We start from the raw sequence: 19,662 nt of genomic DNA on the forward strand, positions 1-19,662 counted from the left end.
TTAGTTTTGACTCACCACCTGGGAGCACCAACCACAACGTGGATTTACAGTCAGGCACTGTTGGCATGAATTTGCTCCTCTTGTGGTACAGATATTGTTACCTGAAATACAACAGACAAAAATTGTTCCATAGACCTCGAAAGCATTTTCCTTAGTAACAACAAAGCAGCTGACATAAACAGCTCTTCATTGGTTTTAGCATTCTTTGAAATTTACTGGCAATTTGTTATTGGCTGCCCTAATGACACCTTCAACTATTTGCCATTTGATTTTCAAAGGGTATTGTTTTTTTAAAAAATTCTGATACCTACACAGACAATATACTATACAATGTAATATACAGTGCTTGTACTTCACAGCTGTTCTTTCCATGTGACCAGTGGAGATTTATTAACTCTGGTTGCTGTTGGTTCTAAATACTTTTGCACATTTAAACGAACATAAACAGGAAATATGCAGACCATTATGCAATCTGTGCTCTGAATAAGCGGATAGAATCTAGAGAGACAAACCTGGAAAATTTTGCAGTACTTGCTTTTAAAGTAAGGGAAAGAGTCTATTTATACAGCTCAATTGAAAAAATGACAAATTCAAAAAGCTAATATCTAATTCTATTTCTGAGCAGATTTCTTCTTTGGAAAGTGGAATGAACCTCTTGAATTCAACACACGCAGCTACGTATCTATATCAAAATGTGTACAAGTTTTGTTTTTCTGAAAGAGGGTGCTATTTAATATAATTATTTTTAAACAAGTGGATGTATGATAACAGCAGAAAAGAAGCCCAGTGCTATTTTGCTCAGTGACATCAGTCTAGGCATAAAATAAGCAATCTAGAATGCACTGCTAGGAATCATTTTTGTTAGATACTGGCAAGTAATTGGTCAAAATCTCCAATTGTCAAATACTAAATAGAAAAATGTGCCCCAAATATTAATTTCTGATCCAATACAAAAATATCCAGTTGAATCTATATAATATGCTTAAATCAGACAGTGTTTTCCACTGTTCCACTGCTCCTCCATTTTACAAGACTGATATAGGAAAAATATGAAAGGGTTAAAGGCAAAAATGCTAAATACTGCTTTCTGAAGATTTACACAGAACTTCAGAATAGCTAATGCCTGCATTCCTTAAGGAATTATCAACAATATCTTTACAGCAATGCAAAAGAAATGAAATGTATTAACATTGTTAACCTCTCTTAGTTAAAGAACATAGTTAAATATAAAGAGAAATGGTTTTATATACTAAATGGGTTGAAATCTATGTACACCCTAAGTACACAATTACAATATGTAATTAAAATTACATATACATTTACATACACACACACACACACACACACACACAATTATACAGGGAACATATGCCTTCGAGTCAGTTATGACTCCTGACAACTATTGGAAAAAGTCTATGCAATTTTCTAGGCAGCATTTTCAAAAGTGGTTTATTGTTGCCTTTTTTCATTGGACTGAGAAGAGTGATTGGCTGTCACTCAGTTGGCTTTCATATCTCCTAGTTTTCAGTCTCTGTCTTTAACCACAGTACCAAACTTGCTATCAGCAGCGACATTGCCAAATCGCAAATGAACTGTGCTTGTATAATTCTCTGCTAACAAGAATGAATGGAAGAGTGGGTTTCTTTCTCCTTTGCATGAACGCCAAATCAAGGAAACGATGATGTCACCCCGGCAGTTACCACACTCTCAAAGAAAATAAAATTAGACCAAATGTGCTGCCTCAGATAATTGGATACTGGCCACGATGTCATGGCAGACAGGTGATAGGATACAGAACTGTGTACATTGGCTAGGAGCAGAAGACCGAACAGATCCTATTTTAGACTGTGAGTAGAATCTGCATTTCCTGGTTTTCCCCTTTTTGTAGCTTTAATTTTAAATGTGTGGTAGTATTAAAACTAAACAAAGCCTAGTGTGCAATGTTGCCCTCACCACCTGATCTCTATTTGTGCAAAAAGAATTTGGAAGTTATTCAGCTTCTGTTTTAAATAGAGCTGGCCTCTGCATTATAACTAGCCTACTGCTCTCTAGTTCCCTCTTTGCCATTGTGAAGGCTGAACTGCATAGATGATGGATGGATGGATGGATGGATGGATGGATGGATGGATGGATAGATAATAGATAGATAGATAGATAGATAGATAGATAGATAGATAGATAGATAGATAGATAGATAGATAGATAGATAGGTAGGTAGGTAGGTAGGTAGATAGGTAGATAGATGGTGCATCCAGCTTTTGCACAGTGCATGGCAGTAAAAAACAAGTGCTTCTTGAAATGTGTTGGTGGCCTGACAACAGCTAAAACAAAATCACTTCCTTTTTCAGGAACTCTAGGTGTCAATGCTCTTCTATCTGTACTGCCCAAGAGACAAATACAAGAAAACCTGAATCCAATAAAATCTGCACATATAACCTTTTATCTGCCGCTACAACACAATGTTCGAAAAAGCTGGTATTATTCTCTCATACCCATCAGGCTGTTCTTCATCTAATACAGTGAAAAATTTGCAAAGCTAGAAGCAGACTGTCCTCACCCCAAAGAGCTTACTATAAAAATAGCAAGACAAGACATGACCAAACCCTCTAATCAGCCTTCTTTCACATAGCAAAAAGTCTATGTAGATAAATCCCACTTCCTTGCACAAAGTATTTACACTGTCATATTTGAGTTCAGGTCCTCATATGTTATTTTTGATAGAGAAAAATAACATTCACAAGAGAAGACTAAATTGTTTTGAAAATCCTTTGAAGCCACTCTGGCCAGCTCCAGCAAAGAACAACTTTTTTTTTTTTTTTTACAAAGAAGCATCATTCTGAATATATTTATAACTGCTGCAAAGGCGATCAAATGTTCTATTTAGTTATTTATTTATACAGGTTTTATCACCCCCATAGAGTGATTCTGGGCATGTTTAAATATTATAATATAAAACTGTTAAAAATAAGAATAAAAATTTAAAGGTGGGGAAGGGGTTTCAGGGCACTAACCAGCCCCATGGCTGCATGCATCCCCTGAAAGCCCCAAGCAAGTTGACATAATCAGGTCTTTAGGCATTTGCAAGAGGCCAGGAAAATGGGGGGGGCTGCCTCACCACTGGGGGCAGAATGTTCCAAAAGGTGGGGGGCAATGGCAGGAAAGACTCTCTTCCTACACTCTGCCAGTCAGAATTGTTCAACTGCCCGGGTCTGCAACATACCTGCCTGACTGAGTGGGATGGGCTGATGTAATGGAGTGAAAATGGCTCCACAGGTAAATTGGCTCCATGCTTTAAAGATCATAACCAACACTTTGCATTGGACATAGAAGCAAACTGGCACATAATGCAGCTTGTGCAACAGAGGTGTTACATGTGCCATCTTTTGGGTGCCTAAGATTGCTTGCGTGGCTGCAATCTGCAGTAGCTTCCAGGTACTTTTCACGGGTAGCTCCATTTAGAGTGCCTTTTGTATTTTCTCTTTTTTTCTTTTCTCCTTCATTTATTTATTCTTGTTGCTTTTGTTCTTTTTCCTTACATTTTTATTCTGTAATTTTTTTATTAAAAAAAGTAATTTTAAAAAGTAGCAGCAGTTCCCCATACAAGCATGCCATGCTGTGTGACTCCAGCAACCTCTGTAGCATCTGTTCCGAGGTTAGATGAAAAACTAGTGCAACATCACCTTACAGAGAGAGAGAGAGAAATTTCTTCGAACAGGAATCAAATTTGAAGGCCTGAGAGGTCAGCCCTGCAAAAAATGCAGATGGTAGCTTTCAACACCTCTTTGCTCCCATTAGTAGTTTTAGGTGAATTATTGCAGGAACTTCTGCATAACACTATTGTCACCAGTAGACACTGCCTACAATGGTGAGCAACACAAGTTTCAGTCGACTTTAATGTGGGAGGAAGGTAGCTTTCCATCTAGAATTGCTGTAGCCCCTTCTGCAGCTCTATAATTTATTCTCCTCCTTTACTAGTGCACCCCCTCTAATAACCACATTGGTTTGCTGATTCACAGGCTGCGGCTTTTGTAGCTCCTAAAAGCTCCGAGAAACTGTTGATTAACCTTCCTGGGTTATTATTAACTCGATGGTGGCTTGTGTATAGGAGCTGCCTTCCCTGTTCTCCATGGAATGTTTTTGTCTTTGTGGGTTGGCAAAAAAAATTGGTCATCAGTTTTGGCAAAGTCCTCTCCCTACCCCCAGGGACTATCTTTTTGCTCATAGATTGGGAGATGATAATAATAATACTAATACTAATACTAATACTAATAATAAGGAGCAAGCTTCTTTTTATACTTCACAGAACAAGTTTGCTAACAGGAAGCCATTTATAAATAGGAATGAGGACATATTTGATAGTCATTCACAGCATGGGCACTTCATGATTAGACTACTGCAATGCATTCTACATGGGAATGCCCTTGAAGACCATCTGGAAGCTACAGCTGGTTCAAAATAAATGGTAATTGGCACTTCTTGTTTTGCTCAGTGTCACTATTGCTACTTGAACCACAATAGTTCCTAGTTAGCTTCCAGATGCAACTCAAGATGCTGGTTGTTACTTTTCTCTCTGTTATTAAAGCCATTTGTGATTTAAGACCTGGTTATCTGAAAGACAATCTTACTCTCATTGTTGCTGCTTGCCTGGTATATGCAGGCAGGTAGTGTGTCCCTTCTATTAAATGTTGTCATCTTACAGGACTAAGCAAACATGTTTTCTATGCTATGGACCTCACTCTCTGGAACAGCATTCCTCAGATGTAGACTAGGTAGCTTCTCCCAGGGTTCTGTAGTTATTTAAACCTGGCTAAATTAGATATCCTAATTTTACTACAGGGGAGATTATCAGAAATCTATTCATCTATATCCATCTTCCCAAGGAATTCTCACCAAAAAGCAATATTCTAGTAGTTAGCTTGTGAGCTATCATATTTCCTGCTGGCTGTAATACATTGTAGAATGCAATATCTTGGTGCAGTTGTATCACCTTCTAACATTTAGTTCCTTTCTTAGGATGTAAATTCTCTGAGGGCATGAAATTAAATTTATTTATGCTTTGTTCATTGCTAGACACAAATATAAACATTTGTACGATATAAATATACTTAATTGCATATTATGCCAAAATTGCACAATGTCAATAGCACTTAGACATGTTCAAACTGGGCATATATTGCAATCATGCAAACATGACTGTGAAAATGAAATAAAGCAAGTGACATATGTGAAATAAGACATATGCCATGTGAATTCTTAAAAAAAAAGAAAAAGGTCAATATAACACATCTGACTATTTATGGTCAGTTCATATTCTTCTCTATAAGCAGTACATACGTCTAAGTGCTATTGACAATTTTGGCATAATATGTAATTTTAAGGAGAAGCATTAAATCCCTACTAAAAAATTGTGATTCAATTCATACATCATATTAGGCCAAAGTGAGTGGGAGGGCAGCAGCATCCTTTTCTTGGTACAAGGATGATAGGACCAAAACTTCCCCAAAAGGAAAAATAATGGGTATTGGCAAGAAATAAAATAGATATTTCAAATCCCAAATCTCTAGGGAAAAAATGAAACTCTGTTTGGAATGTGGGGTCAATGTGCTATGAATTTTAGGTAGTCCTCAAGATGACAGAAAGTGTTTATGTCTGCATTGGACTATAATATAATTTATTTAGTATTGGCTTACTACATTGCGTAACTGTAGCCACAGTGATTTGCAAAATCTTGGTTATAACTTGGTGTGGTATGTGAACTTAGCCAGTGGTGGCTTAGTCAATAAGCATGATATGTGAACCAGACTATGATTCTGGTTTAAATTAATCTTTCTCAGAAATGCTAACTGTCAACAGACATTTTTTTTTTGTAAGAGCGATAAATCAGATGAACATTTACCTGACACTGTGAGAGAGCAGGCTACCCAGAAAATGGCCAATGTCTGTACTGCTGTTGTCCTGTCTCTTTAAACCTTCTACCCAGCCGACATAGCAACTGTGGCTATAAAAGCTGTGCTGAGAGACAGCTGGATGTTGTGGTGTGTGGAGGAAAAAGAAGAGGGAAGGAGATATTGTTCATGTGTGGAAGTAAAACTGCCGGCAAGATAATTTTGTATAGAACTCACAAAGAATAAGAATAGTAGGACTCCCAAGGAGGAGGAGGAGCAACGGGATGTTGTTGTTGGGTCATTTGTGTTTGGAGCCCACTGAATTGGGTACACTGAAAAGGATCTGTGATAAAGTGGTGGTTAGTGGTAGGATATCCAAAACCAGGTGAGGTATTGAAAATTGGGTGGGATAACAACACAGGGTAAACTACCACACAAATGAAGGTTCTGTTCCATGAACAGAAAACAAACACTAGCTGCAAAAAGAAAGGAGTTTGGCCCTCACAGAGCCAGACTTTGCAGGAAATACCATAGCCAACATCCTGCAAAAATCAGACCTGTTACCAAAGCCTAAACCAGGGGTCAGCAACTTTAAACACTCAAAGAGTCACAAAGGTCCTAACTGGAAGCCCCCATTCAATTCTGGAGCTGACCAGAAGTTCACTTCCCCCAACATAGAGCCCTCCCCCCACCCCAGCACGATGTCCTTTTCTCTCTACCTGTCCTAATTGAAAGCCCTATCAATTGTGGAGCCGATTGGCAACAGGGAGCTGCAGAGGAATGAAAGAGCCACATGCTGCTCCAGAGCTACAAGTTGCCCCTGACCTAACCAAATAGACAGAGAAAAGTTAGAAAAGACATTATTCCTTAGACGAGATCACTACTTTGGTTAGATATGGGTATCCACCCTACAGACTAACAAGAAAGATAGAACCCTCCAAGATAAAGTGGTCTAAATTATGCCAGGAGCCATTTGAGAAAGTAAAGGATGCATTATGTGGGAAATCAATATTGAAAGGGGCGGATTTTCCCCCAACCCTGTTTGTTTGTTTGTTTGTTTGTTTGTTTGTTTGTTTGTTTAACAGATAACAGATTATCAGAGTTGGAAGGGCCCTTGCAGGTCATCTAGTTCAACCCCCTGCTCAAGCAGGAGACCCTACACAATTTCTGACAAATGGCAGTCCAATCTCTTCTTGAAAGTCTCAAGTGATGAAGTTCCCACAACTTCCAAGGGCAAGCTGTTCCATTGGTTGATTGTTCTCACTGTCAGAAAGTTCCTCATTATTTCTAGGTTGAATCTCTCCTTGGTCAGTTTCCATCCATTATTCCTTGTCTGACCTTCAGGTGTTTTGGAAAATAGCTTGACCCCTTCCTCTCTGTGGCAGCCCCTCAAATATTGGAACACTGCTATCAATGTCTCCCCTGCTCCTTTTCTTCACTAGACAAGCCATGCCCAGTTCATGTAGCTGTTGTTCATATGTTTTAGTCTCCAGTCCCCTAATCATCTTGGTTGCTCTTCTCTGCACTCTTTCTAGAGTCTCAACATGTTTTTTTATAGTGTAGTGACCAAAACTGGATGCAGTATTCTAGGTATGGTCTTACTAAGGTTTTATAGAGTGGTATTAGTACCGCACTTGATCTTACACAGGCTCAAGCCCAGTACTTACCCAAAACCATGAAGGGGTGGACTATCCTGTGATCTACCTCTCAAAGATACTCCTACAAAAAGGACAAAAGGACAGCACCATTGAATAAGAAGCCTATGCACTAAAATGGGCAATACATGCTTTGCCTGTAGATTTGTGGGTTCTGGGATTCACTGGAGTACCTAAACATCAACTGCTCATCTGGCTGGAACAAATGAAAGATACAAATTCATGTACCAGTTAGTTAACACTGCAACTGTGTCATTTCAATATTTTAGATAGAGTGGAACAGCAAAATGTTATTGCTGATTCCCTACTGCAGTATGAGAAAGACACAGAAATGGCATTAGTCTCATAAAAAGAAAAAAAATGAATATGTGCTGCTGTTGTCCTGTCTCTTTAAGCTCTCTCCCCAGCCAGCACAGATTCTGTGACTATAAATCTCTGCTGAGAGACAACTGGTGCAATGGAGTTGGTGTGTAAGAGTTAGAAGAGGGAAGGAGATATATAGGAAAGGAAGGAAAGCAGGCTGAAGCAGCTAGAAAAAGATCCTTTTTTTTCTAGCAGCATTCACAAGGAGTAGGAGAAGTAGGACTCACAAGGACTAGTTGGAGTAGCAATAGTAGCAGTGGGCAAGAATGGAGTAGGGATGAGTGGTGCACAATAGACTGCAGATGCTTATGTGCATGTGTTGTCTAGGGAACTGTGTTATTGACTTGTGCTTCAAGCCCATTGAATTGAGTATACCGAAAAGAATCCAGGACAGACAGATCCAATATCTCTTTGGAAGATATGTTATAGGGATTTGTGGCCATTATGGGGCACGTATCACAACATAGAGATAAAATGGCAATTTAAAGGGGTGTGATGGCTCAGAGGTTAAAGACGCTGAGCTTGTCAGTTGGGAAACTTGACAGTCTGGGTTCAAGACGTGAGCGCTGTGTGATGGGGTGAGCTCTTGTTAGTTGCCTCAGCTCCTGCCAACTTAGCAGTTCAAAAGCATACAAATGCAAGTAGATTCAGTATATCCAGTGGGCATTCTGGAATTTATAGCCCAACGCATTTGGAAGGGGTTGCTGAAAACAGTTTCTCCATTATCTGAAAACAGGCTATTTGAATCTATTTACATATTTTTCTGCAATTCTCATTCTGCTAGTCTGTGAGTGAAAATGCAACTAGGCAGAGTATTGGAGCTTCCTACCAAAAATAACCAGAAATCCTAATGAGGCATTTACAGGAAATATATAGAATACAGAGAGCAAATTCACCCCCCTGTGAGCAGCCCCTTGTCCAGCAGAAGTCACTTAAACAGAACAGGGATGTGATCAGTGCAGTGAAAATATGTTTATTTTGTATTTGAAAATATTACTCTGGGGAGAGCCAGATCAAGGGACATGGAATGCTTATTTAAACAACTTTATAAAACTGCCTAATGCATCCAACTCTGGGCAGCTTATAATAAAAGCTTCTTTTTTAAAAAATGAGAGGGCCAAACCAGATAAAAAGAACGAAAGCCAAGCCTGATTCTGCAAAAAAACATCACCTAGTGAGAATATCTATGGAGATTCTCAATCATCCGGATCATGGATGAAGAAGCTTCTTGAAGCCTCAAAGAAAAAACAGAAAGTCAATTTGCCTCTTGAAAAAGCACCAATGAGAAGAATATTTTATCTTATGGCTCAGGGAAGAGAGCCAGAACTTCAAATTTGCTTAAAGGATGACAGGGTCGGGGCCACACAAATTCCCAATTGTAAAAGGCAGATGCTTCTCCAGAGAAGGCATGCTTCCTGGGATCCTTTAAATATTGTTTCAAGGAACATGCTCCCTTTGCTGGATCTGCCAGTGGGCAATGATAATGGGAGAAAATGGATTCCTTGAGTAACCATATCCTACACATGAAGGGTTTTATAGGTCACCACCAGCATCTCAAATTGCACACACTGAGCTGCAACCATTATAGCTCAGGAAATATAAGTGTCACATAAGGCTCATTCTGAACCAATCACAGATTCCAAATGGTTTTCAAAGGCAACCCTTTGCAGATGCATTGAAAAAGTCTAAATGTGAAGTGTTTAAGGTATGAGTGACTGAGAGAAGGGATTCCCAGTCCAGGAGGAACAAAACTGGTACAATAAGTGAATCTGGTCACAGCTGTCACAGCCTCTTTAAATAGGAGCAGGTAATCAAGGAGAACTCTAAAATTGCATATCAGTTCTGTGCAACACCAGATCTTGGGAGAGCTAAAAATTCATAGCTTCTCCATTGTGTAAAATCAAATTAAAGCATGCCCCTCTGCCTAGATCTTCAAAGTCTCAAAGCACTGGGACATGGTATTACCAACATTACTTGATCAGATCAGGGTTGAGATGTATGGCTGTGTATCATCAGCATACCAATGAAACAGACATTGTGCTGGCTATTGATCTTACTTAACAGTTTTATATAGATGTTAAAACAGAGGTAAGATTTTCAAACCCTAGTACAGCCCATGAGTAAAGGCCAAAGGCTTCACATCTCCCTCTCCCCAGTCTACTAATACCAACTGGAATTTACTTAAGAGAAAGGAAAGCCACTCAACCTTACTCCTTATCCCCAAAGATCCCAGTCAATGGTACTGAAAGCAGCTGAGATATCAAGGAAATCCAGGTCTCATCACCCCCTACATCCCAATGTCCTTAGAAATTGTCCATAAGCACAATCAGTGCTGTCTGTATACTATGTTCCTGCCTGAAAACTTAATGAACTGATAGGTAAGCTTTCTTCAGTTCATATAGAGTTATAGACCAATCTACCTGGTTTCCAAATGATTTCCCCCATTCCTTGCCAGTCAAACTTAAATGCAATCATTGGTCTCTTCCGCATGACCAAATCAGTGTAATATTGACCTCCTTGAACCAAGAGAAAAATATGCTGGCATGAATTGTATTACCCTTACTTCCCATCCCTGTTGCCATATAACATTAACAAGGTCAATAACACAGTTCTAACTATTGCAAAGGATTAATAGATTCCGCTGGACTCATTTTTCCTTCCATCAAACATTCCATCTGCAGGAACACCAATACCTAACAAAAATTGGGCAAATTTGGAAAGATTCATCAAGTGATAACTTTAGTCATTTGATTAACACAAGGACAGAGAATAGAGGATGAAGCAGAAAGGAATCATAATAGTTTTTTGTGATGGTGCAACTTTTCTCCCATGTCTCTTACCTATTAGGCTATTTCTGAAGATGGGTATAGCAATTTTCTGAAAGAATGTTAAGTAGCCTGACCCACAAATGACAGGTGTACAGAGTGCGTAGGATGCAGCAGGAGGGAACAATCAATGAAAGGCTAGTCATCTATCGCTGTCAACAAGTGACAAGGAATGATGTCCACTTCCTCCTCATTAGGGGGGGGAGAGGGAGAGGGAGGGAGGGAGAGAGGGAGGTTGGGAGAGAGGGAGGAAGGGAGGGAGGAGAGAAAGGGTGGGAGAGAGAGAATCTGCATTTTGCTGATTCTGAGACAGCAATCCTAACAATTTTCACCACTCTAACTGCCTGCTCAGAGATAATTAACAATAATACAAGGATTAAAAAGAGCAGCCATAAAAGCCCCTTTGTTGGCAGAAGCAACAGAAAGCCTGAAATGAATCCAATGATGACAGAGCTAGTAGCATAACAATGGGCACCATCCAACTTTCTTTCTTAATTTCAAGTGATATTCTGGTAGTACAAGTCTAGCGTTCTTTCAAAGCAACAATAACCCTGTGTTTTAAAAAAAACTGATCCAAAGGAGTAAAGATTTGTTTATGAAGGGCTAACATAAACCCTGACAAGGGATATGGAAAGCAATGAACAGACATGATATGGGCAAAAGCCTATGCGGAATCCAACTGTTGGCCTCTCTTGCTATACAGTAATGGGCTGTGTGAAAATAGCCTTGGGTAAACAGGAGGAAGAGCCGCAGCCTAGAGTAGGGATCTCCAACCCTGGCAACTTTAAGCCTTGAGGATTTCTGAGCCTGGAGCTGGCTGGGGAATTCTGGGAGTTGAAATCCTCCAGGCTTAAAGTTGCCAAGGTTGGAGACCTCTGGCTTAGAGAACAGTCTGAGAAGAGAATTCTGAATCCAAAAGAGGGGTGGGTATGAAAACATCATATCAGATTGTACCCTCCCTAGTTTTCTGGAGAGTAAAAATAAGTGAGGTGTGTGTGTGTGTGTGCTTTCAGGTTTGCAAGATTCCGTCAAGGTAACTTTACAAAGAAAATAGTGTTAATACCAATACTTCTTGTATGGGTTACCTCAAAGGGTTGACATCTGCAGCTTCACATGAGAGGCCAGAGAGAATTGTGCTAAGCAACCAGACATAGGTGGTCATGCCTGAAGCAGTGGTGGGTTTCAAAATCTTAGAACCTCTTCTGTAGGTGTGGCCTGTTTTGTGGGAGTGGCTTGCTGGCCATGTGATGGGGTGGGAGTGGCTTGCCAGCCATGTGACTGGGTGGGAGTGGCTTGCCCACCATATGACTGGGTGGGTGTGGCCAACTTGTAAAATGTGGTGAAACTCACTTAACAACGCTCTTGCTTAGCAAACAAAATGTTGGCTCAGAAACTCATTTGAAGCACTCAAGTCTTAAAGCTGTCAAGATACAAGCCCCTCACACCCCTAACCCTTTAGAAACCCCCCTCCAGGGGTGTTCAAACTTGACAGCTTTAAGACTTGTGGACTTCAACTCCCAGAATTCCTCCTCCAGTCTTGTTGGCTCAGGAACTCTGGCATTGAAGTGTGCAAGTCTTAAAGCTGTCAAGTTACAAGACCCTTTAGAAAAAAAACCAGGAATGTTCAAACTTGACAGCTTTAAGACTTGTGGACTTCAACTTCCAGAATACCTCCTCTCGCTCTTCATCTTGATGATGTGTGGATGGGCAGGGGCGGGGGGACCTGGAACCGGTTCTAAAAGGCACTGTAGATTTGTGGAACCTTTCTATAGAAGAGGTTAGAACTGGCAGGAACCCACGCCTGGCCTGAAGGTATAGCAGATAGGTTCCAAACTTTAACAGCACCATATACCAAATAATGTAAAATATGCCAGAATGTATCTGTAGAATAAGAAGGAAAACATGACTTGAAAATCAGAAGAGCTAAAAACAACTTCAAGTTTCTTTAGGCATGGACTAAGTATGAGTCCATGCCTAAGGTGACTTTTAGAAATAGTGACTTTTGCTTTGCATCTGTGTGTGTGTGTGTGTATGTGTTTGAGAGAGATTTAATCTATTATGTTGTCACTTTTTTCTTCCTATAATGCTCCTAGTTTTATTATATATGACCACTGACTTATGTGGACTAGGGGAGAAATATAAATCTCTCCTTCCTGTGACTCCTCTCTGTGACTTTTTATACACACACATGTATTTAATATTCCTGAAGGCATTATGTCCCTTCCCTTTTGTTCATTTCCATGACTTGATGTAGCATCAACTAGGAAAGTGAAATAGAAGAGAAGTGAATAGGTAGATGAAATGGATGTTTTGGACTGAAATCTGAATACAAGAAGAATTTGGAAGGCCAAGACATCGAGTGCATTTCTGCAAGCAACATAAACCATTGGGATTTCTGTTTCCAGTCCCAAAAACTTGATGGTGTGGGTTGCATGGTTTTGGCCTTAATTGTTGTGTGAACCTAACCAATTGTGGTTAATTCTGTCAATTGTTACTCTGGAGATTAAACCCTAATATAGTTTGAATAAAACTAAGGCAACTTAAAGGTCGCATTATGTCCATACTTGTAGAATAGAACGTACTATTTTCATATCTGTCTGTCTGTAAGAATAGACAGAATAACTATTAATTACTGTCCTCCACCAAACCTCAGGCCAAGTCTGGACAGGCCAATCCTGTATTTTTTTTATAAAAAAAAAAACTTCATGGCTAGGGGGTGGGGGGATCAGTTTGGAAAATGGAAACTTATCCAGAGCTGCTCCATTAGTTAAAAAACAAGATCAGAATAATGTAGAAAAACCTCCTTTAGAGGATGGGAGTTTTCCAGTCTGCCATCTATGCCTATCTCTGGGTGGGGCAGCATTCTAGTTTGAATGATGGAGCTAGGGAAGAGAGACTTTTCCAAGCCTCGGGGTTTGAGTTGGTTATTGTATATTATCAAATTTGGGACAGGAAGAACCAGGTATAGAGTTTACTTGGAAACAAACTTGTCCTGCTATATTTTAAAATCCATGTTTGAAAGGCAAGCTTTGTTTCCAAAGGTTAAAAATACCCTTCCCCCCCCCCTCCTTCAATATAGGAAAGCAATCGTCGGCACATACCGACCAGAACGTAAACGCCACTGAACTCAAAACAAACTTCCTTTTGAGTACTGTAGTGTATGAAAGCATAAAATTGCACCGCGCCTCAAGCTGTCCTGGAAAGCAGAGGGGGAAAGTAACGCCTGAGCGGGTTTTCATTAAGTTTTGAACTTCCCTTTCGCAGTCAGCAAACACGAAGAAAAGAGACCTTCCCCGTTTTCTTTCAACCGGGTGAGGGGTGGGAAGGGAGCAGAAAATCAGCAAGCCATCGAAAGCACTCGGCAGCTGAATCGTGGAGGCGGCGGGTCTTCCCAACTTACCGCAGACTCCGGCGGCGACCAGAAGCAGACTAAAGACCAGAAGTGCAGGGGAGGCAAATTTGCCCATCCTGGTCTCAACTTATCTGCCAAGCGGAGCGGAGCAGTCTGTTCCCGAAAGGTCCGCCCCGAAGATCAGCCAAGTTGTAAGCAAGCTGTATCGTCGAGGGATCCGAAGACCGGGCAGACGCGGCCACAGAGAGGAAACAACTGTCAGATGGGAGTCACGGAATGCTCCCGTCGGTCGCCGAGGTCGTAGAATCCTTTTCTCCACCCCTCCCAGAAAGACGGGGGAGGGGGGTTTGGCAGGGGAGGAGACGACCTCTGCCAGCCACTGCTGTACACCCTTTATCCCTGGCAAAGATTTCCTCCCCCAGTGCCTAAATTCATTGGCCACCTCCCCCCCCCCTTTTTTTTTTTAGTGGCGGAATGAACCCTGAACTTCTCTATTCCTCCTGCATATAATTCTCTTACACTAATGGAGCTACTATAAGAACACTACGTGAATCAAACGTGAGAAAAACATCCCCCCCCCTTTAACTACTTGACCCTCTGAGTTTAATGACAAATTTAAAGAAACAGCAGCAATCATCCCATTCAAACGCGCCAATTCCTAACCGCAAACTGTTTCTTTACTTCCTTCTTTTTTTGAGGATCGGTTCCTTGACGATTCGGAAATGAGAACCGTAGCCCTTGGGTGAGGGGTCGAGGAAGAAGTTGAGAGAGGCTTGGACATGTCAACCTTGGCATCATCTCCCATCATCCCCTACAAATGTACAAATGCCAAAAATCTCATAGAAGTATATAATCCTTGGAGAAATATTTACATAAATGATCTTTTCTTAAACTGATTTTAGATGGGTTATTTTGTATATCCACCTAGAGCAGTGGTTCTCAACCTTCCCAATGCCACGACCCTTTAATACAGTTCATCATGTTGTGGTGACCTCCAACCATAAAATTGGTGTCTCAGTTCCTAAGATCATCGAAAATATGTGTTTTCCAATGGTCTTAGGCGACCCCTGTGAAAGAGATGTTCGACCCCCAAAGGGGTCCCGACCCACAGGTTGAGAACCACTGACCTAGAGTTTTGCATAGCCCTCTCAAAACTTTTGATTTATCAAAGAATTTGTATAGCAATCATTGCTCTAGGGCTAATTACAGAACAAGAAGTATCATACAAATTCAGAGATTTGAGATGGTTGAATAAGGTTTACTTTTTTTACAAAGAATAGAATAAGTAAGGTGGTATGTATAACATTACAACATGCTTTAAAAATTGCATTCTGCAGTTCTAATTTAGAAAAACTGAATTCTATTATCAATATAAATCATATAAACTAAATCAAATATAAACCAATTATACAATTTTATTGGCTTCTTCTGGTTGTGTTAAACATGGGAAACAACTTTATCCCCTCCTTCTGATATTTCAGCAGACATTCCTCACAACTTTCCAAGTCAAGGCAAAGGGACTAGATGTTAACCAAGACTGAAGAAATTTAACTTGGAACTTAGACAAGGGTATGTGAGGGGGCTAATATTTCATTATTTTCTGGATAATGTCCTCCTGAATATTTTTAGCCTACAAAATGTCCATCTGAATACCTTATGTCTGGAAAACAGAATGCAAGTAAAAATTCCTGATTACTTGCTACCTACTTAATTAAATAAGATACACTCAACGCACTATCAAAAAAAGGAATAATGGGATGGGAAAATGGCATGTCTGGAATCTTTTGGTAAAGGACTTCAAAACAGACTGAAAGCACTTGAGCTTCTTTAATGTACATGCGGATGGGTTTCTTAGTCACATGTAGCCTGCCTTGATCTCATTTGGTTTCTTTTGTCTTGCTGCCCTCTTGCGTGCAAAAATAAAATCCTCATAGTCAGGCAAAGCCCTTTTCCTAGCTTCTTTTTAAACACGCAACTGATACTGAGGAAAATTGAATTGGATGTGGGTGTTCTAACACTTCCAGTTCTAATTCTCAACCTGAACATGTTGGTAGCTATTCCAAAATCATATCACTTGATTGCTTATAGTGGACCAAGATCCAAGCAATAAAAGTTGTTTTTATTCAACCTGTTTACACTCTTGTAAGTATCTCTATACTCTACTGCTATACTCTTGTATATTGTATCTTTGGCAACAAGATCCATCTAAGGCAGGGGTGAAATTCAATAGGTTCTGACAGGTTCTGGAGAACCAGTAGCGGAAATTTTGAGTAGTTCGGAGAACTGGCAAGTACCACCTCAGGCTGGCCACAGAGTGGGGTGGGAGTGGAGATTTTGCAGTATCCTTCCCCCTGGAGTGGGACAAGAATGGAGATTTTGCAGTATCCTTCCCCTGCCATGCCCACCAAGCCACGACTACAGAAATGGTAGTAAAAAAAATTGAATCTCACTAATGATCTAAGGGCTTCAAAATAGGAGTCCCCTTGGGAGTGGAAGGGCTACTTGAAAGTTTTAGTGTTCCTTGTGAGCAGGACCTTTTGGAATACAGTGGATTAATTACAGTTGAGCCTTAAGTGGGTTCTGGCTATGGATGCATGCATGAGAATTTCTATTACGGAGTCAGGGAGAAGCTAAATAAATAGATTTATTGGAGAACTATAGATTTTGGATATGATCCTTTCTTGAGGGCATTTGTTTCTTCAGAATCTCTTTTCTACCTCAGCATCCTGTAAAAAGTGAAACTAAGACCATTGCCTGCTGGCCCAACAGGATTCTCGCCTCTCCATTATTTAGCATAATTTTCAGCTATGCATTCTAAATGTATCCACACCAGTATTAGATACATTGGAGTACACTTTGCAATATAATTACCCAGTATAACAATTTGTCCATGCAGAATGAGGTTTGAATGAGATTTAGTCCATTGCATAAGAGATTCACCAGGTAAGAAAAGGATGGTCTTTAGCTTAAAAAAAAAGATTTCAGGATCATTTCAACTAATCCCAGAAGGATCACTTTCTCCCACTTTCAATACTGAATTATGAGGTCCTCTTCAGAGGAGCTGTTGCAGATGTGAAGGGTGGGAACACAATTATTAGAGGCAAAGTCGTGTTAGTGGTGACATAATCATTGTAATATTCCTTTCCTAGAAGATGCCTTCCTGCAATATTTATGCTAGGCACTTTAATAAATAATAATAATAAATATTTATTTCTTAGCCGCACCCTCTCCCGAAGGACTCGGGGCGGCGTACAATAAAACATAGGAAATAAATATATAAACAAACATACATATAACAAAAACGTATACCAAGACATATACATATACAAGGAGGAGGTGAGCTGATGAATAAAAAACAATTAAAAACACAATGTTTAAAAACCCCTAAATAATTTAATACAATTAAAATACCCCAAATAAAAAACCCGTCAGGAGCGATATAGTTGGATCAAAGTTGAGCCAGGCCAGCTATTTGAAATAGGTGGGTCTTGAGCTTTACATGAAAGGAGCGGAGGTCAGAGGTATTCCTAATATCCGGGGGGAGGTCATTCCACAGGGCTGGGCCTGCCACAGAGAAGGCTCTACTCCTAGGCGCCGCCCCCCGGCACTGCCTGGTGGACGGCACCTGGAGGAGACCCTCTCTGTGCGAGCGGATTGGTCGCAGGGATGTATGGGGCAGAATACGATCCCGCAAGTAACTAGGTCCTGAGCCATGGGGCGCTTTGAAGATCATTATCAGAACCTTGAAACGCACCTGATAGACCACAGGAAGCCAGTGCAGCTCGCGCAGGAACGGTGTCACATGGGAGTACCTAGTACTCCCCATAATTACCCGCGCGGCTGCGTTCTGGACCAACTGTAGCCTCCGGGTGCATTTCAAGGGAAGCCCCATGTAGAGAGCGTTACAGTAGTCCAAGCGAGACGTCACCAGCGCATGAGTGACCGTGCGTAAGGCGTCCCGGTCCAGTAGGGGGCGCAATTGGCGCACCAGGCGAACCTGGTGGAACGCCCCCCTTGCCACGGTTATCACATGGTCATCCATGGACAGCCGGGCATCCAGGAGGACGCCCAAATTGCGCGCCCGCTCCACGGGGGCGAGTTGGATGCCCCCGATGGCCAATGATGGAATTAATTGGCTGAACCGGGGAGCTGGTACCCACAGCCACTCCGTCTTGGAGGTGTTGAGTTTGAGTCGGTTGCCATCCATCCAGACCCGTACGGCTTCCACACACCGGGACATCACTTCGACGGCCTCGTTGGGGTGGTTCGGGGTGGAAAAGTACAGCTGAGTATCATCAGTGTACAGATGATATCCCACCCCGAAACCACAGATGATCTCACCCAGCGGCTTCATATATGTGTTGAACAGGAGTGGCGAGAGGACCGACCCCTGTGGCACCCCACAAGTAAGGGGGCGTAGGGTCGACCTCTCCTCCCCTGCCAACACACGCTGCGTCCGGCCAGAAAGGTAGGAGCCGAACCACCGCAAAACGGTGCCCCGGACCCCCAACCCCTCCAGCCGGCGCAGCAGGATACCATGGTCGATGGTATCAAAAGCCGCCGAGAGGTCTAATAGGACCAGAATAGAGGAGCAACCTCTATCTCTGGCCCTCCAGAGATCATCCACCAACGCGACCAAGGCCGTCTCCGTGCTGTGACCGGGGCGGAAGCCGGACTGGCGCGGGTCTAGATAATCATTTTCCTCCAGATGTTGTGGAAACTGGTGAGCCACCACACTCTCTACAACCTTCGCCAAAAAGGGAAGGTTGGAGACAGGACGATAATTGGCCAGCTCCAGAGGGTCCAGGGAAGGCTTCTTGAACAAGAGTCTTACCACCGCCTCTTTCAAGGCGGCCGGGAGAGACCCCTCGCTCAACGAAGCATTCACTAGACCCAGGAGCCAGTCTCGTGTAACCTCCCAGGATGCCAGTACAAGCCAGGAGGGGCACGGGTCCAATAAACATGTGGTGGGTCGCAGTCGTCCACGCATTCTGTCCGAATCCTCGATGGCAACCAAGTCAAACTCCTCCCAGGTCGATTCCTCAAGACTCGCCACGGACGTCTCCATTGAACCACTGACAGGGACCCAATCCTTCCGGATTTGAGCGATTTTATCCTGCAGATATTTCCCAAATTCCTCTGCTCTGCCCTGTAAAGGGGCCTCCCGCGGCCTCTGAAACAAGAGGGAGCGGGACACCTGAAACAGGGCGGCAGGGCGGTTCTCTGCGGATGCAATGAGAGTGGCACAATATTGGCGTTTGGCCACTCTCAATGCCACAAGGTACGTCCTTAAATGGGCTCGTGCCTGTGTTCGATCAAATTCGGAACGGGAGGATCTCCAACGACTCTCTAGGCGTCTCTTGCGGCATTTCATCACCCTTAGCTCCTTGGTGAACCAAGGGGCCAGGGTGGATCGTTGCCGCCGGAGAGGCCACAAAGGCGCCACCCGGTTCAAGGCCCCGGTAGTCGCATTATTCCACGCGACCACCAGGTCCTCTACCCGGGGGCGGGTCAGGGTTACAGGTGGTGACCCAAGCTCCATCTGGAACCTATCCGGTTCCATCAGGCGTCTGGGGCGGAAC

The 19,662-nt window shown here is 42.0% G+C and overlaps 1 protein-coding gene across 2 annotated transcripts in view; it reads right to left on the bottom strand.

The window, feature by feature from the left end:
* ITGB3 (integrin subunit beta 3) overlaps positions 1-14,570 on the bottom strand; it is a 78,723-nt gene extending 64,153 nt beyond the window's left edge. For both annotated transcript variants that reach the window (XR_014176785.1, XM_081970832.1), the window contains exons 1-2: positions 14,129-14,570; positions 16-101 (exon numbers count right to left, since the gene is read on the bottom strand). Coding sequence is in view for 1 of the 2 variants with exons in the window: in XM_081970832.1 (XP_081826958.1) it covers positions 16-101; positions 14,129-14,195 (153 nt within the window). In the remaining variant the exon portion in view is untranslated. The remainder of the gene's footprint in view (positions 1-15; positions 102-14,128) is intronic.
* Positions 14,571-19,662: the final 5,092 nt, after the last annotated feature.

This window comes from Natrix helvetica (assembly GCF_964273705.1).
Source record: "Natrix helvetica genome assembly, chromosome: Z".
In the NCBI taxonomy this organism is placed as follows: domain Eukaryota; kingdom Metazoa; phylum Chordata; class Lepidosauria; order Squamata; family Natricidae; genus Natrix; species Natrix helvetica.